Raw genomic sequence first — 24,645 nt, 5'->3', positions numbered from 1 at the left:
ACATTGTAAGATGTATATTAGTAGATCCATTTTATGTCTGAGGAAGCAGAGGCTCAGAAAAGTTACATAAATTGCTTAATCACCTAACAAAGTAAGTGGCACAAACTGATTTTTAGAAGTTGATTCAAGAGAGAGGAATCAAGAAGCAAAGGGGCATTGCGGGGGCAAGAGTTGGTCTTTCTTTTAAAATCCTCCGTGATAATTAAGTTTAATAACCACTTTAAGAGACAATTGGCAGCCTGAATTCTAAGGCTGGACCCCATTACAGACCACTTTGCCTGGCAGTTCCTGGAAGGCACAGGAGATACTGTCTTTCCCAAAGCTTGGAAATCCGGGGGCCACCAACACATTTGCATTGTTGGTGGCTGCCAGGCCACAGGATTGGATGCAGGCTGCTACCAGAGAAAATCTGTCTCGGGACAGCAGAAATCTTACACTGGGAGGGGTGGAAAATACAGTGCCTCAACAGTTTCACCAGTCCTGACTCTGATGCAAAAGAGATACACATGTGCAGTTACACAATCACATACACACACACATACTACATGGGAAAACAAAAGAGGAGAAATAAAAAGAGATAGGATTTCATACATTGCATACAATGGTGGGAATGTAAAATGATATAGAGACTTTGGGACAGTCTGGCAGTTTCTTAAAAATCTAAACAGAGCTACCATAAAACATAGTAATTCCACTCAAGTTATATATCCTAGATAAATGAAAAGATTTGTTTACACAAAAAGGTTGTATACAAATAATCATAGCAGTATTAATCATAATACAAAAATTTCCAAAACATGGAAATAACCTAAATGTTCATCATCCAATAAATGACTAAATAAAATATAATATATATCCATATAATGGAATGCTATTCAGCTATAAAGAATATTCAGTACTAATACATGCTATAATATGGATGAACCTTGAAAACATTACATTAAATGAGTCACAAAAACCACACATTGTATAACTATATTTATATGAAATGTTCATAATATAGAGATGAAGAGTACATTAGCGGTTGCCTAGGGCTGGGAGCTGGAGAAAGAAGAGTGGCAACTAGTGGGTACAGGTTTTTATTTGGGGGAATGATGAAATATTCTAAAATTGATCACAATGATGGTTACACAACTCAAAATATACTAAAAATCATTGAATTGTACAGTTTAAATAAGTAAACTGTATGGCATGAGAATTCTATTTTAATAAGTCTGCTATTAAAATAAAATGACCAGATTCAGATCTAGCTGACACAATATTATAAATCCTAATTTGAGGATTTGCCCAACATTAATAATCTGAGCAACCTTGGTCTTAAGAAGAATATGACCTACAAAAAGAGGCCTATAGGAAGTCTGAGGGACTATTGTAATAATTTTTGTTTTGTTAATTATAAAAATTTAATAAAATAAAATAATAAAATAATAAATCAATTATATTCATTTTTAAACATTTGGAAAACAACAAATGGAAACTAAAAAAAGAAAGAAAACACTCAAAATATCCAGATAAACCACTATGAATATTTTAGTACATAGATGTACATACATAAAATACTCTTTTGCAACATGATTTTCAATGATTTTATCCTATGATATGACAAATACGTTTAACTAATCTCTGCTGATGAGTAGCTAGATAATTTACAATTTCTTTCAATTATAATGAACACTGCCATGAACATCCTTAAAAACAAATCTTTGGATATATCTCTATTTTTTTTGTAATAATGAGTATGAATCCCCAAATTCAGTAGAGCAGCAGCTAAGTGTCAGCTCATATTTTAACTTCATTAATCACAGAGAAAAAAAATGGCCCTGGAAATCCGTGGTCTTTCTTCCTGATCCAATCACTTAATTATCCTAAAAGGTAAACACATGGCCCCAAATAAATCCAATCTGATGTAATTGCAATTTTTGTCAGTTAACATTAACTGAAAGGAAATTCAAGATATTTATTCATAACCAAAAAAGATTAGTAGAGGCCCAAAGAAGTAAGCCAGGCCATGAATATCAATAACAACAACCGAGGCTCAGAGAGCCAAGAAATTGATCACATATGTAAAAACTGGCAGATCTAGACTCAAACAGGCCTCACTAGACCTCACTGCATCACACTGCCCTCAAGGAATCTTTAATTTTTGGTGTCAGGCAAAATATGTGCAAATAAACATAATTTAGGTAGAGGAAAATGAGTGCCACAAAAATGATGCAAACACAAATATTTTCTTTATAAAATCAGAGAAGTCTTAATGTATGTGATATGCACAATTAAGGATGAATTCATTCAATAATTTAATAAATATTTGAGTACCTATTTGGGGGAGTACAGCTGACTGCCAGCTAACTAGCAAAATCCATGCTCTCTACTTATTCCTGCACAGAGAGTTAGACATTTTATACTTAGATGAGGCCATTAAATTATGATTTAGTCAGTGGAATTTGACTGAAAGTAATATGAGCTGTTTTTAGGACTGCTAATTGGAAGCTGCCACATCGACTTTTCTAATCTTTCCTCATCCAGCTAGCTGGAATGGAAATGATGCCCAGGTAACCCTAGAAGCTAAGCATTGAACCCTTAAATACAAAGAAGAAACTGAGGGTTGATGAGGGTGAGGGATTGGGGGGGTGGATAGGTGATGGGCATTGAGGAAGGCACTTATTGGGATGAGCACTGGGTACTGTATGTAAGTGAAGAATCATGGGGATCTATTCCCAAAGCCAAGACTACACTGTATACACTGTATGTTAGATACCTTGGCAAAAAAAGAAAAAAAAAAAAAAGAAAAAAGAAAGATAACAGTCAGCTTGGGTCCCTGAATAACTATACGGTTAAAAGATGCCCTATTTGTTCAAGATGAAGAAAATGGATTGTATTTGCTCAATCCATTAGATATTTTATGGTCAATCTAATACAAAAGTTGGCCTACCCTAATATATATAGACACTGTGACATAATAAACTTGTCATGCCTTCAAGCAGCTTATAATTTTATAGGGGAAGGAGTGAAATACATATGAATATATGACACAGTATCTAGTAGGAGGAAACTCTGGGAGTATAGGAATGCTTAATCTCATCTTAGTGATTCCAGTGATAGAAGTTTTCCCCCAAAGAAATGCATCTAAGTTGAGCCCTAGTGCATATGTGGGAATGAATTATCTAGGAAAAGTAGAAGGAAAGGAAAGAAGGAAGAATATGCCAGGCCCAGAAGGAACATGTGCAAAGTGTGAAGTATTAAAAACAAATTGATATGAAAGATTTCTATAAGTAGAGAAAGGGGGTGAGACATTCTTAGTGGAAGGAAAAAATGCAATGTATAGGAGAGTGGACCATATTCCTTTGGAGTACATGAAAAGTGCAAGATGGCTAGTACATGGCAGGAGCTCAGAAGATGATATGGTTGAGTCATTCTTTTTTTAAATAAAAAAAAATTAACATTCATTTATTTTTGAGAGACTGAGAGAGACAGAGCGCTGATAAGGGAGGGGCAGAGACAGAGAGGGGGACACGAATCTGAAGCAGGCTACAGACTCTGAGCTGTCAGCACAGAGCCCAATGAGGAGCTCAAACCCATGACCACAAGATCATGACCTGAGCGGAAGTCAGACGTTTAACAGTAAACTGTACTGGAAATAGTCCATTTGCCCCTCTGTGACTGCTTTCCACCCTTTTCCCTGCCCAAGATGGCTGACCCCTATGCATTACATCAACCATATCTGTGTATCTGGCTTATGTTTAGGTCTTCCAATGCAAGAGATCAGAGGCAGGAAGGAGGGAGAGGTTAGAGTATTTATGTCCTGGGATCCTTTCCTGAGAAGTTATCTCAGGTTGGCTGTGTCTCTTGCTAGAAGGTCAACTACTGTCAAAGCAGCCTACTCTACACAACTCTCTCTTCCCAAGTTCCAATAACCTTTTTTTTCTCTAAGGGTGGTCACAGTCTTATATTAATTACTAGCCCCAGGTTCTTGTACATCATTTCTGGTTATACACGCCATCCATCCCTAATATAATGGCTCTTTATAAATAAACTTTCCTCAGATCATTCCTATTTTGGGTGTACCATCTGTTTCCCTTTGAGACCCTGAAAGAGATATAGTCCTGTGAATACGGGAATCTACATGTTCCGATTCATTTCTTCAGGCTTTCACACATTCAAGAGGTGCTGATGTCAATTTGAGATGTAAACATTACCTCCCCAGATGTAGCAGATGTCAGTCCTAGCTGCTTGTGGCATTTCTCAATACCCTCTGGCAAATCTCCCTTGGGATCTTTAGGAGGTCTAATTCCCTGAGGCCTGGGTTATGAGTCCTGAAAAAGAGACCCTCTATGATGAGAGAGTTGAGAGATCTTTAGTTTTATTCACAGAGATTTCCTCCATGTGTTCTTTCATAGTGTAAGTTTATAGTAAGTTTTATAAGAAACTTACCTGAATTTCTGACCTAAGGCCATATAAAGGCCTTATCCAATTTCCATGATATAAATGCATGATGATTTCAAGCTACCAATGATAAAAATCAACTTACAAAATTGCTGAAAGGTTAATAATAAGCTACTGCAAGCTAACAGGTACAGCTCTAGCAAGCCACTTCCACAGGTGACTGATATGGTTGTATGTCAATCTGTCTCATCTAAGAATTTTTTGACTTTTGGACACAACCTATCTTTCCAAATACCTTTCACTCTCCCACTCACAATGTCTCTACTGATATCAATAATGCCCTGGAAGGTCAAAAGGATAGAGTACACTATATCTGTTTTATTTATTTTTAAGTATTTATTTATTTATTTTGAGAGAGAGAGAGAGAGAGAGAGAGAGCGAGCGCATGTGCTGGGGAAGGGGCAGAGAGAAAAGAGAGAGAGAATCCCAAGCAGGCTCCATGCTGTCAGCATGGAGCCAGATATGGGGCTTGATCTCACAAACTGTGGGATCATGACCTGAGCCAAAATCAAGAGTCAGACACTTAATCAACTGAGCCACTTGGGTGCCCTATCTACTTTATTATGAATGATGAGGAAAAATGATGTTATCCACCTGAAGTTACATTACAAGTAATTTTTAACATTACTTAAATTATTATTTTGTTTTTATTTAATTTATTTTTTAATTAAATGTTTATTTACTTTGAGAGAGAGCAAGAGAGCTGAGGAGGGTCAGAGAGAGAAATTCCCAAGCAGACCCTCCATTGTCAGCACAGAGCCCAGTGTGGGACTCAAACTCACAAACTGTAAGATCATGACCTGAGCCAAGATCAAGAGTCAGACATTAACTGACTGAGCCACCCACATGCCCCTATTTTATTTTTAATAAATATTGTCTTTTCACAAGTATAAAATTATAGAATTTTAAAAGTATTTTTAAAACCCTAAAGAAATAAAAATCTACCATAATCCTACCATCCAAAGACACTAGTTAAAAGTATTGTATGTGTGTGTATTTAATATATGAGTAGGTTTCCTACTATTATAATAATTATATACAGTATTCCACCCTACCTTTGCTTTATACAAGATCAGCATTTTTCTGAATTATTACAAATGACTGAAAGCTATTTTTAATGTCTATATAATATTGCATCAAGTTGCTCACTATAATTTACTAATATTGGGTTTGCACATTTAGGCTGATTTGACTTGCTGTTATTATCAACCACACTATAATGAACACCTTTGTACACACATATTTTTCAATATTATGTATATTTTCTGATTGTTTAAATCTCAAAAGAGTATTGACAGGGCTAGGACTCAGATTTTTAGATTCCCATTCCTGATCTCTTTCTACTACATTTTCCAACTCTTAAACTACTAAACTACATGGACATTTAAATATAATGCCATTTAAAGTTTCCATGTAAATGTTCAGGTTTTCTTAGGCAAAAGGAATCACTTTGAAATTTAACCTAAATGCAAACATAGCCCTCAATTATTATCTTGTAAGAAAATGTTCAAGGGTAATTGGTAATAACATTAAAATTAATGATAAAACTAGAGTATTAGTGTATTAAGCCAATTTGCTTTTGTGGCCTTTGGTTTTATCTCCCCAATGTTAACACACAGTCATTTCTCTGAGTCTTCATTTCTGTAGAAATGGACTTCAAGCTGTATTACAAAGCTATAATCATCAAGACAGAATGGTACTGGCACAAAAACAGACACTCAGATCAATGGAACAGAATAGAGAACCCAGAAATGCACCCACAAATGTATGACCAACTAATCTTTGACAAAGCAGGAAGGAATATCCAATGGAAAAACGATAGCTTCTGCAACAAATGGTGTTGGGAAAACTGGACAGCAACATGCAGAAGAATGAACCTGGACCACTTTCTTAAACCACACAAAAATAAATTCAAAGTGGATGAAAGACCTAAATGTGATACAGGAGACCATCAAAATCCTAGAGGAGGGGCGCCTGGGTGGCGCAGTCGGTTAAGCGTCCGACTTCAGCCAGGTCACGATCTCGCGGTCCGTGAGTTCGAGCCCTGCGTCAGGCTCTGGGCTGATGGCTCGGAGCCTGGAGCCTGTTTCCGATTCTGTGTCTCCCTCTCTCTCTGCCCCTCCCCCGTTCATGCTCTGTCTCTCTCTGTCCCAAAAATAAATAAAAAATGTTGAAAAAAAAAAAATTAAAAAAAAAAAATCCTAGAGGAGAACAGCCTCTTTGACATTGGCCATAACAACTACTTACTAGACATGTCTCTGGAGGCAAGGGAAACAAAAGCAAAAATGAAGTATTAGGACTTCATCAAGATAAAGGCTTATACATCCAGGTGGCAAACAGACACAAGAAAAAATACTCAACACCACTCATCATCAAGGAAATTCAAATCAAAAGCACAATGAGTTATCACTTCACACCATTCAGAATGGCTAGAATCAGCGAGCCTAGGGTGGCTCAGTCAGTTAAACAACTGACTCTTGATTTCAGCTCAGGTCATGGTCTCAGGGTCATGAGATTGACCCTGCATTGGGCTCCATGCTGGGTGTGAGCCTGCTTAAGACTCTCTCCCTCTCTTTTTCCCTCCCCTGCTTGCACACAATCTCTCCCCTGCCAAAAAAAAAGGAAAAGAAAAAAAAAAGACCAAAAGCTAAAATCAAAAACTCAAGAAACAACAAATATTGGCAGGGATGTGGAGAAATAGTCCTCATGGACTGTTGGTTGGAATGCAAACTGGTGCAGCCACTGTGGAAAACAGTTTGGAGGTTCCTAAAAAAGCTAAAAAATAAAACTACTCTATGATTCAGTAATCACACTACTGGGTATTTACTCAAAAAATACAAAAACACTGATTCAAAGAGATGCACGCACCCCTATGTTTATGGCAGCATTATTTACAATAGCCAAACTCAGAAGCAGTACAAGTGTCCATGGACACATGAATAAACAAAATGTGGTATATATACAATGGAATTTTATTAAGCCATAAAAAGGAATGAAATCTTGCCATTTGCAACAACATGGATAGAGATAGAGAGTATAATAATACTATGTGAAATAAGTTCAAAGAAAGACAAGTATCATGATTTCACTCGTATGTGGAATTTAAGAAACAAATGAGCAATGGAAAAAGAGAGAGATACATCAAGAAGCTGAATCTTCATGATAGAGAATAATCTCATGGTTACAAGAGGGGAGGTAGATGTGGGGATGGGTGAAATAGGTGATGGAGATTTAAGAGTACATTTATCATGATGAAAAAATTAGAATAGGATAGGATAGGATAGGATAGGATAGGATAGGATAGGATAGGATAGAATGAAATAAAATAAGAAACAGTATGGCTACAGGTCTCAGATTTGGGACAGCTTCTTGATTCTTCCTCTGACTAGTTGTGTGATCCTTTATGTGCCTTATTTTCTTCACCTGGAAGTGATAATCTCTGACTTTCACTGTCTCCTAGAGCTATTATGAGGATATCATGATGCAAAATCATTTTCTAACAAATAAAGTGTTTTGCACACTGTTTCATGTTATGACCAAAGAGTTAGACAGACTGGGTTCAATAATAATTCTTGGAGAACAGTGGAGTCTTTAGACAAATACTTCTCTGTACTTTAGTTTCTTCCTGTGCAAAATAAGGGCTTTGGGCTAGGTGATCACCAAGACTACTTCCTTCTGAGATGTTGGCACCACATGTCACAAACACAAGGTTTCCTCACTCATGTCCTGGCCTGTGTGATTAGAGAGAAATCATGCAGCACATTAGCACAGTGAGTGCATTATTTGAGGTTAATTAACGGTAGCCACTATTTGTGCTATACAAAAGCAGGAGGTAAGATCTGAATTCATGTTTGATCACAAAGCCAATGTTTTTTTTTTTTTTTTCTTTTCCAGCACCATGTTGTTACATTTCAGCCCCTTTACCTGGAGTAAAAGGAAAAGGAGGTAGTATGGCAGCAGAGAAGAAAGTGATGGGCCTGCCAGTCAGTCCCATGAGGACTCTGCACTTACTTGCTGTAAGAGGCTCTGCTCTGCACTTACTTGCTGTATGATCTTGAGTGAGTCACTTATCCTCCTCACGACAAACACGACAGAGCTAAGTTAAATTCTCCACTCCAAAGCTTAAGCTATTAACCAGTACTATACTATAACAGGAAAAAGGATTAAGATTAAAATGAGCAACTCTACATTCAAATATAAGCTCTGTCATTTTCTAACTCTCCTAAACTATCTAGGCAAGTTACTTCATCACCCTGAGCCTTGGTATCATATGCTCATCTGTAAAATTGGGAAAGTGACAGATACCCTTCCCAAGGTTCCAAGAGAATCAAAGCACCTAGTACAATGTCTGAAAGCTGTTTATGGCAGAAAGATATACACTAAACTTGAATTAAATTGAACTGGACTCCCTACAAGGAGACTGGAATCGTAATATTTTAGTCCAGTTTGAATATGGAGAGATCTTGGAAGTCACCACTTTTAGGTTCATTAACCAGCAAATTCTCTGCCCCTCACTCATTTCCTCATTTGTCTCACCATCCCATGACTGGGATTGTATCATATATCCTTTCTTTTTTTTATTGTTAAAAATGTTTATTTATTTTTGAGAGAGAAAGAGAGAGAGAGACAGGGTGTGAGCAGAGGAAGGGCAGAGAGACATAGGGACGGAATCCGAAGTAGACTCCAGGCTTTGAGACGTCAGCATGACCCGACCAGAATTCGGATGCTTAACTGACTGAGCCACACAGGCACCCTGCATGAATCCTTTCTTTTTCTCTTCCTTTCTGTGCTCCCTTCCATTTGAGTTTTGAGGTTAAACAATTATAATAACTACAGTGCTTTCCCAGCATGCCCTCTAATTTGACTGGGAATGCTGACAGTGATAGGGATGGTCCACCCTCCCTCCCAGTGCAGGAATCCCCCCCACTGTCTCCCTGACAGATGGCCATCCTCCTTCTAGTGAGGCAGCTCTCGAACTCAGCACACACTGAGAGCCCCCCTGTTGCACTGGTCTTATTGGTAGGATGCACTTTATAAAACTAAAGGAAATGGTTAGAAATTGTTACCAAGCTCAAAGTTTTCAACTTTTATTTGAAGGCAATGCGTCAGCAGTGAGGAAAGTGATAGGTAGACAAGTCATTCCCAAGTGGGCTCCAGGCTCTGCTATGCATTTACTTGCTGTATGATTTGTGACAAGTCATATATCTTCTTGCAGTTTTTATTTCCCCATCTGAAACAGCGTGGATAATAATCTGTATTTTATATAGAGTGGTGAGGAATATCAGTATATCTGTTTTTTAAAATAAAATTTGATTCAGATAACTGAGAAGTGAAACAGACAAAAGCACATTTGCTCTGGTGGAAATAAGAGAGAATGGCCTGCATTTTCAGTGAATTTTCTCCTTGCCCTATGCAAGAACTCTTCAGGCAGCACAGAGTGAAAATCACCTAGATTGGACAACTTTGCTGTACTCTGTGTGAAGAAATGGTGGCACAGAGAGGTTAAAGGACTTACTCCTGATTCATTCCATGAGCTTCTAGAAGACCCAGAGATGGAATACAGACTCAAGTGTATGTTACTCCTACCCCACTGCCTTATTTCTAGTTCTACATTTCCTCAGGTCACATTATTCATTCTGGAATATGTTTTTTAGAGTTTTTCCTTTTGTTACACATTCAAAAAGACCCTCCCCATGTTTTTCTCATACCCCTCATTCAATCTTTAGGAAGCTTCAGATCCTTCTGCACTTGTTGACATTCTTCAAAATATTCTTATACTTTGGGGGATTTTTTGTAAAAGGAGTGGGATAAGTAATACAGGTTTTACTTTTTGTTTTGAGATAATTATAGATTCTCATGGATTTCCAAACATAGTACCGAGAAGTCTTGTGTACCCTTCACCCAGTTTCCTTCAAAGGCTGCATCTTTCCTAACTATAGTTGTGAATAATGAATAACAGTTTCAAAACCAGGAAATTTACATTGGTACAACATGTGTGTATAGTTCTACACCATTTTATCACATATAATCACCACCACAATCAAGATACAGAACTATTTCATTACCACAAAGTGTTCTCAGATGCTACCCCTTTATGGTCACACCGACCCCACTCTCCCTTACCATTCTGTGATATTACACACACATAACTTATCACAGTCTATTGGTGATGACATATACCAATCTGACTGAAGTGCAAAAACTACTTCCTTTTAAGTCCCTTTACCTTATTGCGTATAATATTATGTTAAATATTTCCTCCACAAACATTGTGCATCAGTGTTATAATTATTGCTTAAACATCAAACATAATTTAGAATACACAGAGCTAAAGGAGTTTATTGTATTACCTATATTTTTACTCTTTGTGTTGTTTTTTTCCTTTCTGACATTCCAAGAGTCCTTCTGCTATCATTTTTGTTTCAAGAACTTCCTTTTCCCATTCTTTTAGGGGGTCTTCTGTTGAATACTCTTAGTTTTCCTTCACCCAAATGTCTAGATTTCTTGAAGAATGTTTTTTTGCTGGATATTGGATTCTGAGTTTACAGTTCTTTTCTTTCAACATTGAAGAATACTGTGCCACTTCCCTTCGGTCTCTATAATCTTGGATGTCATCTGTTGTGTTCAAAATTTCCCCTTATGAGGTAAGGTGTTACTTTCTCTCACTGCTTTCAAGATTCTTTCTTGCCTTAGTTTGATTATGATGTTTCTTGGCATGGATTTCCCTCATTTTTTTTTCTGGTTTTGGGTTCATTCACTCTATTGAATCTATAGGTTTATGTCTTTTGCCAAATTTGAGGAGATTTCAGCCATTTTAAACACTTTTTTCACCACTCCTCAAATTCTAGTGACATGAATGTCACGCTATTGGTCCCGTAGGTCCCTGAGGTTCTATTCATTTTTCTTTTTAGTCAATTTTTTGTCTATTGTTTAGATCTAGTAACTTCTATTGTTCTATCCTCAAGTTCACTTATCCTATCCTCTGTCCCTGCACTCTCCTATTGATCCCTTCTTCAAGTGTGTGGCAGAAGTCCAGACTTATGTGGTCTGACATCATGTAGAAGAGGAAAGGATTCATTACTGACTAGGAGGAATGAAATACCCAGTTCCCTACTTTTTTCTGACACCACCTGGTGGAAGGTTGGAACAAAGCGGAAGTCTAGGTTCCTCACCCCTCCTTTGTTGGTGAGGGTGGAAATGGACAGTTTTTTTACCATGGTGTTCAGCTGGAGTGGGCAATTATTGTCTCAAAGTTTTCTGTCCTACTAGGCTGACCGCTCCCCCCCCCCACCTTTTTTTTTTTGTCTTTTGTTCAGCAAGAACAGGGTTTGGGGAAGATTTGTTTTTCACCTATGACCATTGGCATTTCCGGGTTAGGTTTCTGGCTTCTCAAGCAACCATTCTAGTATATGAAGCAAAAATGAAACCCAGGGAACTCACCAATATAGCATTTCTCAGGTCCTGAGAGACTTAGCCAGTCTTCCCTCTTCTCTCCACCTTTCAGGTCTTTTATGTTTGTTACGTAAATAAGGTATATGCTTTTAGCTATACTTAGTGGGAGAAATAGGGAAGAGTGCATCTACTCCATCCTTTCCCAGAATGTTTGTAATGTCTTATCTTTTCTTTTTAATGCATTTATGTTTGTTTTTTAGAAACTCAGTTTTGACACTATACTAATGCCAATATTCTTAAGACACAAGTTCAAATGAGAACAAAAAAGAACAAAATGGACATCTTACAGCTTCTAAACTAGTTTTTTTCATTCAATGACAATCCTTAATGCTGTCCAGATTGCAGTAAAACTGATAGAGACAGACCAAGAGTAGCATTTTAAATTGGTGGAACATATTTTGAGAGCATGTATAGCAGAAGCTTATAGTAATTAATCTTGTAATCTCTCCCTTAGGAGAATCTCTCTGATTCTAAAAAAATAATTTGACAAATCTACCTATTATAATATTATCTACTTTAGAAAAAACATATTAAAAAAACTAAATGCTCGCCAACAGAGATATAATAGAGTAAATTATGAAAAGGAACAGAATATAAACGGGTATATATTTTTGATATTAGATTGCTGCTATGTGAAAATGTGCTCATGGAAACAAAAACTAAAAAAGAATATGTAAAATTAAAAACAATTGTTAGATTTAGCAGAGGGATAATGTATTAATTCATTTATTTAACAGATATTTATTGAGTATGTACAATATACCAAGCACAGTTCAAGGTGCTAAGGATACCTAAGTAAACAAAAAAAAATGACAAAAATCCTTATTCTCATGATGCTTACTTTCTAATAGATATAGAGACAGCTAACAAAATAAATAATACATTATAGCTTGATAGATGGTAATAAGTGCTATACAGAAAAATAAAGCAGGAGGATTAGGTATATGGGGGGGCCAGGGGATATAATTTAATTTTAAATGTATGACTTACTTGTTTTGAAAAATATTAATCCATGAATTTACAATTTTTCAAACAAAATAGTATTTTTGTAACAATAGAGTAAAGCCCCATTATTTCAGAAAATATATCATTAATTTCGAAATTTTAGTTTCTTTCTTCATAATATCAAGGATAAAGATTATCATTACATTAAGAATAATACAGATTGTGGGGCACCTGGGTGGCTCAGTTGGTTAAGCATCCGACCTCGGCTCAGGCCATGATCTCCTGGTTTGTGACTTGAGCCCTGCATCGGGCTCTGTGCTGACAGCTCAGAGCCTGGAGCTTGCTTTGGATTCTGTGTCTCCCTCTCTCTCTGCCCCTCCCCTGCTCATGCTCTGTCTCTGTCTCTCCCTCAAAAATAAATAAACATTAACAAAATTAAAAAAAAAGAATAATATAGAGCTATTGCTATTTGTACATAGCTATCACTATACTTAATTCAAAAGAATATGTATTATAACTGCCTGTTTACTTGCTGTCTGTCTGAGGGCTTGTATCTCTTTCCTGAATCTTCATAGCCAAACATTTTAAAGAAGTTTATCTCACTCATTATCTCAGACAGCTAGCTTGAACTCCTGCCACATCAGTAAAATGGCACTCAACAAAACCCCTAATAACCTCCACATTGCTACAAGCATTGGACATTTTAATACTTAAATTATCTTTTTTTTTTTTAATTTTTTTAACGTTTTTTAATTTATTTTTGAGATAGGGAGAGACAGAGCATGAACAGGGGAGGGTCAGAGAGAGAGAGACACAGAATCCGAAACAGGCTCCAGGCTCTGAGCTGTCAGCACAGAGCCCGACACGGGTCTCGAACCCACGGACCGCGAGATCATGACCTGAGCCGAAGTCGGCCGCTTAGACGACTGAGCCACCCAGGCGCCCCAATACTTAAATTATCTTTGACCTTCAGTAGCAGTTGGCATTGTTAGTCACTTGCTCTTTTTTAGAAAAGCCCTCTCCTCTTTATTACATGACACCATACTATCTTGGTTTTCTTCCCACCCCTCTGGTCAGTTCCTCTTATCCTCTTTGGTGAGCTTCTCATCCTCTACCTGACTTTTAAATTGAAGGATTTCTCAGAGGCCTGTCCTAATCTTCCCTCTTTAGTCCATATGACCTCCCTCAGACATCACATCTGCCCCCACCATTCTGGTCATCATCTACAGGCTGATGACTCCTGAATTTGCATCTCAAGATTCCTCTCTTGAATCTCTTACCAATATATCCTATTGCCTACTTGACATATCTACTTGAATATCTCTCAGAAACTTCTAGCTGAATGTTTCCAAAGCCAAGCTAACCATCTCCTTTTTCCAACCAAATCTGCCAAAACTGTCTTTCCTCCTATAACCTTTGTCTTCCATAAACGGCACCACCACCGCTTCTGTTGCACATGCCAGAAAACCCAGGAGTCATCTAGAACTCCTGCCTCTCTTTAATCTCCACATCTAGTCAATCAAAAGGTTAAACTGATTCAGTCTTCTGTTAACCCTCAAATCCTTCCACTTGTTTTCATTGTTACTGTTATCAGTCTAATCCATCATCAGCTGTAGCCTAAGGTATTACAAAAAACCTCCCAACAACTGTCTTCCTAAGATATTTTCTACTAAGCAATAAGACTGAACTTTCCAAAATGCCATTCTGGTCATGTCGTGCTCCTGCTTAATTTCTTTAAGTGCCTTCAGAATCAAGTCCAGTTCTTCACCTTGGCTTACAAAGCTCACCTCAGTCTCACTCCTACATACCACTCTAGTCATCTTCTCTTTAGAATTTAAGGTTCCAGGGGTGCCTGGGTGGCTCAGTCGGTTAAGTGTCTGACTTCAATTCAGGTCATGATTTCGCAGTCTGTGGGTTTGAGCCCTGCGTCAGGCTCTGTGCTGATAGTTCAGAACATGGAGCCTGCTTCATATTCTGTGTCTCCCTCTCTCTCTGCCCCTCCCCTGCTCATGCTCTCTCTCAAGAATAAATAAACATTTTTTAAAAATTAAAAAAAGAATTTCATGTTCCAATCATGTTGGCCTTTGCTCATCAAAGAGGTAATGTTCTTTCTCATCACTTGGCCTTCAAACACATTCTATTTCTTCACACATATCTCTGCCTACTATGATCTTACTGCTTTTGTCTTAGTTCTCAGCATAACACACCTAAGGAAGGTCTCTTATCCCTGGAGCAGCTTAAGTCTTAAATGCTGAATAGTTTCCACAGCATGCTTAATTCCCCCTGTTATAACAGTTATCACACTTTACTGTAGTTATATGTTTCATGTCTAGCCCAGCAGACTATGAGCTTTATCAGAACAGGAATTATATCTCTCCCCACTATTTTGTTCTGATGCCAAGCATAAGTCTTGGTCCATTGTAACTATTCAGTAAGGATTTATTGACAGGGAGAGGAGGGAGGGAAAAAAGAAAAGGAGGGAGGGAGAGAAGGCATAACGCTTACTCAATTAGTCTTGAGTGAGTCAGGAAAAAAGAAGAGAAATGGGCAGGGAATTAATTGAGTTAATAAGCTATTTGAGGCTTTTTAAAGTTATCCATTTCACATATGTTTCTTATAAAAACCTCAAGGAAGCTATTTTGTATTTTATAGTAAGGAAACTGAAGCTTATAAAAGAGTTGTTATAGCTCATCATGTTATATCTTCAATCTGGAAATCCATTTCCTTAATTTTGTTCACGTCCCATTTCCTTGAGATCTAGGTGAAGTACCAAGTGCATGCAAAGCTTCTTCTTTACTCTCCATAGCCCTAATCATGCAGTTTTCTTCCTCTTCTATAGTCCCACATCATATTTTACATAATTCCCTAATGTTTATTAGCACAATGCTCCTTATACTGTACTTATTTCTGTTTGTGTTCCGTTTAAATTTTTAGAAAATAAAATCTTAAAGAAATAATCCAGATCACATTATTCATATTATCAGATTCATATAATCACCCCAGAACCTAGTAGAAAGTTAGATGTTCAATAAAATTGTGTTAAATGGAAGCCACCTCTAAGGTTTAGTCTAATCTTCTCAATCTACTGTAACGGACAAGTCAACCAGAAAAGTTATTCCAGATCTACCAAAGGTCACATAGCAGTATGTAACTCTCTGCTTATTTGTGTCTCCTTTCCCACCTTCTCCATGCAGAGAATATGGGAGGAACAGTAAACTTGGAGTCCTGGGGTCTCTGGCTAATGCCACCACTTACTGCTTGTGTAAATATCCTAGGCTTAGTTTCTGCTTAGGTAAGAATACAGATTTTGGCAGTCTTTTAATGCCAGTTCCCTGCAGTGGCTATCAAAAAGCAATCTCAGCCTTGGACAATATTAAAACATATTAATGCATTGTGGTTGCAGAAACTTGAGCTAACAACTAACACTTCTTAAAAAGTCTAATATGGAAACAAAATTAGAGTGAACTAAAATAGGCAGAAAAACTGCAAAAAAAACCTTCTCCATTTTGTTGCTAGGTATTCTCACTTTATCTCTTCAAGGCCGAATAGCCTTGAGTGGCCATATATTTGCACAATGGCTTTTTAGTTGCTTCTTTTGCTCATCTTCTTTCTACAACTAATTGATTTCCAGACCTGTACTAAGGCCTGGCATCTTTACTTGACATCAGTTATGACCCCTATAACAGAAATGAAGAAGAATGTTATATTTCACCTAGAAAAGTACCTTTTCCTAATCTGGTATATATTTCATCCAGGAAAATTAGAACTTTCAATACTTTTTATGAAGTAAGAGTTTTTTCAAAGCCTGGTTGAAATATTAAAGGAAGTGAAGCCCGCAGGTAAGAAAAGTATCAGAAATGTGTCCTTTTGTTTGGTTGCCTTGGTTTTGGGAAAACTGGAATTAGGAAAACACTAGTTTTCTAATACTATTCTAATACTGGGATCTATAATGTATTTGTCAGTCTTAAGCCAGGCTGTTGTCTAGAATCCTAAATTGTGATGCACTCCACAGGGCCAATAAAATCTAATATTAAGAGAGCCAGTCATGTACACTTTTTGTGTTGGCCTAAAAACATTTAGAATAATGACTATTGCAAGACAGGTTCTGGTACAGGTAACTGACACAAGAAACAGAGTAAAATCCTAGGCAGAAAGCACCAAAGGGGCAGAAAGAATCCTTGGAGCAAACCAGTAGCAAAGAGAGAAACAATTATGGCAGGTAAAGATCAGTTAATAAAATTCTAAAAAGAAAGTTCTCTTTGAGAACAGATCTCTTCTGTCATATTCATACTGTATCCCCAACATCTAAGATAGTACATGGCATATTAAGATAATCAATAAAATCCTACTAAGTAAACAAATATCTCAGTCTGGATTGAAGAAAGGGAGCTATGAAAGAAGTGAGTAGCTTTGCATCCAAAGTCTGGGGATAGCAAAGTAAAAAAGACAAGAAATGAGGCATACCAACAACCTGATTTGCTCTGGTACTTAGTGCCTTACTGGGCTGATGAACTACAATAAACTCAATTCTGAACATTTAAACTCTTTCAGACTATTAGAGAAGCCCAATGACTGGATAATGGCTGCTTTTGAGAGCCTGCCAATATTGGATAAGAGCACTAACTTAATCCTCAGGTATTATAATATAAATGCAAGGGCTCATTAATATTTCAAAATCTTGTCAAGAGCCCTGACAGAGAGCCCCAAATGATAATCCATATGAAACAAAACAAAACAAAACAAAATGATTAAGGCTTAAGGATTTTAAAAGCATGAAAAAAGAGAAGACTCCAGCATTGAACAGTTGGGGAAAAAGAATAGTGATTACCGTTGCTGGGTAAGATCCTAACACAGAGCCTAATAAAAGAAGTACAATGTTATTTTGAGGGTTCTCATGAGCAGATCAACAGTGATGTCCTTTTGTTAGGAAGGTTTGAAGTACACATCTACACATATACCTATTAGCAGAGAGACATGCTATATTATTATCCACTGGGCTGAATTCAGAAAGTCAAAACAAAGGCTTATCCCTTGCCCAGATCCCATTGTCAAAGGAGATCCAGGAACAGGAGTATAGTTGACTTGATGCAGCAAAGCAAAAAGAGGCCCAGGAAGATATTTTTATCTTTTAATAAACAGTTTTCATTATCATTGAATGCCTACACTTTCATAAACCTGAGCTTCATAGCCCAGCATTTATAGAAAATTGCCAAGTATCGTTTGTAGATAAAAGCACAATTCAATATTTATGAATTGCTAGTTTTCTATAAATATAGACATTTGGAGATGATCTCCTCACTAGTCATTAAAATTTGAACAGGGATCAAAGCTAGAATAATATTAACAATTCCTCACATTTGTATAGTGTTTTACATAATACTATTAATAATAGATGACATTTATTGAGCACTTAGCAAGTGCCAGGCACTTTACATGTAAATTCTCATAACAAATTCAGTTTAGTTCAACAAGCATTCAATTAATACCTACTGTGTGATAGATGAATAACACTGGTTTCTGTCTTTAAAAACTCTCATCTTGTTGCATTCAATCAATGTTTGTTGAAAGAATAAATGAATGGATGAATGAAAAATTAATTGGTTTGAATGGTAGTGTGAGGTAATAAAAAATGACATAGGCTCCTCCTTTAACTATCTATGGTCTTGAGAAAGTACTTAACCTCTCGTAGCCTCTATTTTTTCATCTGTAATATATGAATATTTAAGCTCTCCCTTGTAAAACTGTTATGACAATAGTGACAGCAAATGCTCTCAGTAAGTGAGAGCAGTTATCATCATCATCACTGCCATAATTATTACTATTACTAAGCAAGCTTATCAAACTCTCTTCACCTTTCTATAGCATGGGACAAATATAACTTTAACATCCACAAAGCACATAGCATCTATACAAAAACACCACAAACACCAAGCAAAGCAAGGGAAATCTACTAAATTGTAGTTCCCAGTGCTCTGCTGGTACAACATGTGTGTTCAGGCTAGGAAACAAAACAACATAGCATAAACTTCAATTATGTTTCCAAAGATACTATGATAAAAGACCAACAAGACAGGAAGTTCACCAAGTAACAGACTGTACCTTCCTTCATAATAGAATGCTGGTCACTCCATATATGGAACTATGTTCCCTATTCCAACATTCTCAAAGAATCATACCTAGAGCCCAGACAATGGCCATCAAGAAACTCATCTTACTCCTGTCAATGCCAGTGAGACTAAGCACTGGCCATCCAGCATGTAAACTTTGAGATCTGGACAAATTCTCCAGCCATAAGTGGGTCCCATTCTGTGGGTCACTTACCATTTGGGTCTGCTAGTAGATTTCACCATAGGGGCCATTCCATCTCTATAAAGACTCTTGGTTTTACTGAAGTTAACAATGTTGAAGATGACTCTCTGAAAGAAAGGGAAAAGTTTATCAGAAGACTATGCTATCCAAGTTCCTTTTCCTGCTAATTAGGAATGGAAACAATAAGCAGGGTTAAAGGAAGCCATATGGACTATTTGCCACCAGGATAGTGAGAATAAATGGTGCCCACAGAAATACAATGTGTTTGTGCCAGTTTAGTATAATAGTCAAGAGCACAGACTCTGTAACCTGGAAGCCTGAGTTTTAATCCCACTCTACCACTCTCAAACTGTGTGACTTTGCCAAGCTACTAAACCTTTCTATACCTCGGTTTCCTCATTGGAAAATGGAGATAATAATAGTACCTAGGATTATTGATGATAATTAAATAAGTTAATATATGCACAGTGTTTGGAACCATTCTTTGTACATAATTAATGCTACATAAGTTTTAGCTATTATTATTAACTGTGCCTCTCTCCAGCATGACCTAGAATTTACATGGATATGAACAACAGTATTGTTAGAGTAACAGTAGTACATTTGAAGTTCAACCAAACTAAAGATAATAATTGAGTGCAAAGCTGAAGTTAAAAAATTCTGCAACTGCTCAGCACCCCTTTTACTAGACCTGGAGGATATATGTCCTCTTTTGCGCCACCTTTTGTTATCCTCTGCTGGGGCAAGTTGTACTGAGCTCAACCCTAATCTCAGCAACAACTCACAGAAGCATAAGTACTTCCCCTCTCTGGTCCTCAACTTTAAAATGGGGGAGTGGAGTGTTCTAGATGAGTAAAGTCTTTCCAGAAGGATAGTCTAGTTAAAAGAGATTAGCTTTTGTTTTAGTAGTCAACTTCACTATAGGTGAAGAAGAGAGATGAGGAAAGATAAGGGAATTGGGGTTAAAAGACACTTTGTGGCTCCTGAAATAGTCCAAAAAAAAAAAAAAAAAAAAAAGAGGATGGGGACCAGAGCAAGGGCAACCAGAATAGTTGGGAAAAAAAGGAAAATTTTCAAAAGGTTACAATATGCTGGGTTTTCTATCCATAGGCAATTAAAGAGAGGGGAGCATCAAAATTTACATATTATCTCACTTAGCAAACATTTATTGTGTGAGGTATTATATAATATTAAGTCCAGGAATTTTGTTCATTTTTATAAATTTTTAAATATTGTTCTATAACTATACAAAATATTGACATTTTCATTTTACATATGTGGAAGCTGAGCTCAGAGAGGCTAATTAACTTGTCCAAAGTCATGCAATTAACAGAAGACTTGATATTTGAATCCAGGAAATAAAAAGATAAGTAAAATGTCCATTATCTCTACCCTTGAATTACTCACTAAGGTTCCAAAATTCTATAATTCTAACCAAGTCTATTTTCTAAAGTAAGGGCAAGAATAAATATAATGGTAATTTTTTAAGCCTTTAACATTTTTTCTTCTTAAAAGAGAAAATCAAAGCTATTTTCTCAGGTCTCATATTTGGGACTACCATAAAATGCTTTCTTCTATAAAATAAGCTCTTAGGAATAACATGTTTTCCTTTCTCCTCAGAGACCTACCTACTGACCCCATCACCAGGCACTTCAGTTGCAGACCTCTCTTCTGTCATTAAATTAAGTCATCAAGAATGTCTAAGGCTGTTCAATTATTAATAACATGGACCTGCCTGTTGTCAGTTCAATTACTTCTCCCAGGGTCTTGGCCACTGTCTGATTTAAGAAAATCAATATCAAGGGGACAAATTGCCTTTGAATCTCACAGGGCTTATTCCCCCCTTTCTCTTCTGAGATTTTCCAAGTGTCAGATCCATTTCCGGTGAACCTGGAAGTTACACTGCACTTTCAGGATCTAGATTAATACTAAATGCAATGAAAATCCAATACATAAATAATGTTCATATGTGAAGCTGGAATAAAGAAGTGAGAAAGCAAAATATCTGTTGATCATTAATATCCTACTAAGTTCCAGTAAAATTTCCTAGGTGTTTTAAATATGCTATATTATTTAAATATTCCATCCATAAACAAAAGCTGTCTATTTTAGCCCAGTTTTAGATGCGAAGAAATTGAAGCTAATAAAGGAAAATAAAGACTATACTTCCTCTATGACATCCCATGCAAAAAGAACACCATTCTCCTCTCAAGCTTTTTTTAAATGTTTTCTAGTCTATTTAGCAAGGCAACATGTGGTTATGAGAATCAAAGGTATTTGGAAGTAGGCAGTGCAGGAAATCTTGGCTTTCCATATTTTACACTTCAGTATCTACTATTTACCCCAATGCATCACAAGAAATGGCACCCATAAGGTAATGGTAACAACAATTATAATAATAGCTAACAATTCCTGAGTACCTTCTATGTACCAAATTATGAGTTCAGCACTCATTCACACTATTTCAATATGTTTCATATTAGAATCGCCTCATTGTATGTTAGAATCATTTGGATAGCTTTTAAAAACTACTGACTCTTGGGCCTCAACACCAAATCACAATCTCTGATATCTGATGTATCATTTCATTTGTTTTGAGGATAATGAACTTTTTGAGACAGGGACTATTTATTTTCCTTTACTTATGGGTGAGGCAAGTAATACTGAGTGTAAGTAAATTAAAATCACATAAATAATAAGTAGTAGAGCCAGAATTTGAAGCAAGTCCATTGACTCAAAAGTAATAAGATCATGGACATTCCAGACAGATACATCTGAACTGAAACCCAGCTCCCCACTAGTTCTGTGAGTTTGGGCAAAATAATTTTATATTGATTATTTATATCTGAAATTGGGATGATAATAGCACCCTAAAAAAGTTTTATAAGAATCTGTGAGATTATATATAAATCACCCAGCACATTATATCTAGCTCATAAAAGGTACTCAGTATTTATTAAGCCTTCCTCCTTACATTCAATAAAATAGGATCTTTTAGTTCATTAACAAATTCTTCCTTCTTTTCTTCATTTATTTTTCTTTCTTCTTTAATTTTTTTTAAACATTTATTTATTTTTGAGAGACAGAGAGAGACAGAGTATGAGCAGGGAAGGGGCGGAGAGAGAGGGAGACACAGAATCCTAAGCAGGCTCCAGGCTCTGAGCTGTCAGCACAGAGCCTCATGTGGGGCTGGAACTCACAAACTGTGAGCAGAAACTCACATGACCTGAGCTGAAGTCTGACACTTAACTGACTGAGCCACCCAGGTGCCCCTCTTTTTCTTTCTTCTTTAGATTTAAATTTTTAATCCAGGATTCTTGTTTTAGCAATATGGTGCTTGAGATAAGAGCTTTGTAAATAGTGACCTGCAGTACACTGTTAGACTCAGACTGGATTATAGCTCTCAAGCAGCCATATGTTTGAGGCCTAGAGCTCTGTCCATTCTGACCAAGGGGTTCATGGTGTTATAGAAGAGTACAAGCTTTATTCTAGGTGTAAGCCATCGAGAGGTCCAATGTAGCTGGGTGTGTAGTGAAGAGACTGCGTGCTGTCTAGGCAGTGGATTTGATTCTCTGACTTTGCAAATATCTGATAATTTTGTCCAATCATGAGTAAATTTCCCATTTAAGGTTGTCCAAGGTAGCGCCAGGGACTATTCTAAATAGGCACGTGCATTCTGAAAATTAGTGGGTCATCACAATTTTAAAATAATTCATTATCTAACAACATTTATTAAAAGTTTGCTTAGATTTGAAAGTCATTTGATTTTCACATGAAATTTCAACATCGCAATTATAAGTGGAAGGAAAGGGAGAGTTGTTCAATGACTTAAATATAATTTCACATAGTTTAAATATTTGAACAGTTTTAAATAAATATTACTTTATTGTGTGAACACTTTCTCATTGATGGTGACTATTAAGATTTTGAAGACATTGTCACTGAAAAGTCTCGATTACAAATTGCATATATCCATTTCAGAAATAAAAACCTCATATAAAAATGATATGTTCACAGACACAAACTGATAAGTTTCAATTAAAAATTTGAAGATTTAAAAAATAAATTTAGCATTTGATTTCCACTTTAGATTTAAAATGGAGGCATTTCATTCCAAACATCCTGGCTCATGCAGATTTAAATTCTCATTTGCTGTCCTTGCATGGATGTTAAATATAAGTTCCTAAATACCAAGACCAATAAAACCTGCTTTCTGCATGTTCTCAAATATTCCTGTGGTTTCTAGAAATTTGCAGAAGGTTATCTATGGCAGTATTCTCCAAAATTTTTCATGCCTAGGCACAAATAGAAAATAATATTAAGGCCGATGGAAAAAATGATATTGTGCAGAATGTTAGGGTACCTGGGGAACATTTGGTTGGAAAACCATATGAAGTTTGGTGAAAAAAATAAACACACTGTGTTGAGAACATTCTTTACATAAAGAGCCTCTAATGAAAAAAAAAAAAAAGAAAAAGAAAGAAACAAACAAACAAATCCAGAGTCCAGAAAAATACACAGGTGCAGAAAGAAGGTTATTGGTCTCGGTATCTAGGAGCTTTCATTTTAACATCCATGCAAGGATAGCAAATGAGAACTTAAATCTGCATGAGCCAGGATGTTTGGAATGAGATGTCTCCATAACACTACTACTCTCAAAATGATTTAGTATTCATAGAACTATGGTCTAGAAAGAAATCATTCACAGTGAGAGATGACAAAGAAGTATGCCTATCTATTTCTGGGTTTGGGGTAGAAACAAATAATTAAAAAGAAAATAGGCCAGAACATATTTGGGTTCGGGTTTGAATTTATACTATAGCTTCAACTTAAGAACCCAGGTCAAGAACCTAAAATAAATTTAGTTACAGGCAAATAGTCCTACAGAACCTAGTGAAAACAATGAAAAGTTGTTTTGAATACACACATTTCAACCCAGGAACATAGGATTTCCATAAATAAAGTCCTGTGGAGGTTAACATTTCACAGAAATTTATAAAACACATAAGGAAACAATCCACACTAAAAGTAAGAATCAGCTATAAAAATAGATAAATGAATTTGGCTACAAAGAATTTCAAGTTATAAAACTATCTGGCCAACTATAAAGAAAATATTTTTGTAATGACTAAAAAATTAAAATAATGTTTAAAACACATGAAAACAGAACAAAATAAATAAAAAAATTTAAAGACCAGAAATATTTTCTAAAAAATTAAACAGAGCTTCTAGAATTATATTTTTTACACTAATTGAACTTAAATTCAGTAGATAGGTTAGAATGCAGAATAGATGATATTTCCAAAACTCAACACAGTATATTCAGACAATAAAAAGTATGACAAAGGGATACAGAGGAAAAAATAAAAATCTGCATTACATATGAATTTTAGAAAGAAGCTAAAGGAAACTAGCATTTTCTCAAAAGAAAATGCGACTCAGATTTCAAGAATCACAACTCAGTCCAAAGCAGGATTAAAAAAAATCTAGATATAG

The 24,645-nt window shown here is 36.3% G+C and overlaps 1 protein-coding gene across 7 annotated transcripts in view; it reads right to left on the bottom strand.

The window, feature by feature from the left end:
• Positions 1–24,645, bottom strand: part of BEND5 (BEN domain containing 5) — a 1,448,520-nt gene that overhangs the window by 700,448 nt on the left and 723,427 nt on the right. For all 7 annotated transcript variants that reach the window (XR_007455035.1, XM_049618594.1, XM_049618596.1 and 4 more), the window contains one exon: positions 19,162–19,256. Coding sequence is in view for 6 of the 7 variants with exons in the window: in XM_049618594.1 (XP_049474551.1) it covers positions 19,162–19,256 (95 nt within the window). In the remaining variant the exon portion in view is untranslated. The remainder of the gene's footprint in view (positions 1–19,161; positions 19,257–24,645) is intronic.

The sequence above is a fragment of the Panthera uncia genome (genome assembly GCF_023721935.1).
Source record: "Panthera uncia isolate 11264 chromosome C1 unlocalized genomic scaffold, Puncia_PCG_1.0 HiC_scaffold_4, whole genome shotgun sequence".
In the NCBI taxonomy this organism is placed as follows: domain Eukaryota; kingdom Metazoa; phylum Chordata; class Mammalia; order Carnivora; family Felidae; genus Panthera; species Panthera uncia.
The sequence above is the reverse complement of the archived record's forward strand: the minus strand, read 5'-3'. Positions and strand labels throughout refer to the sequence as shown.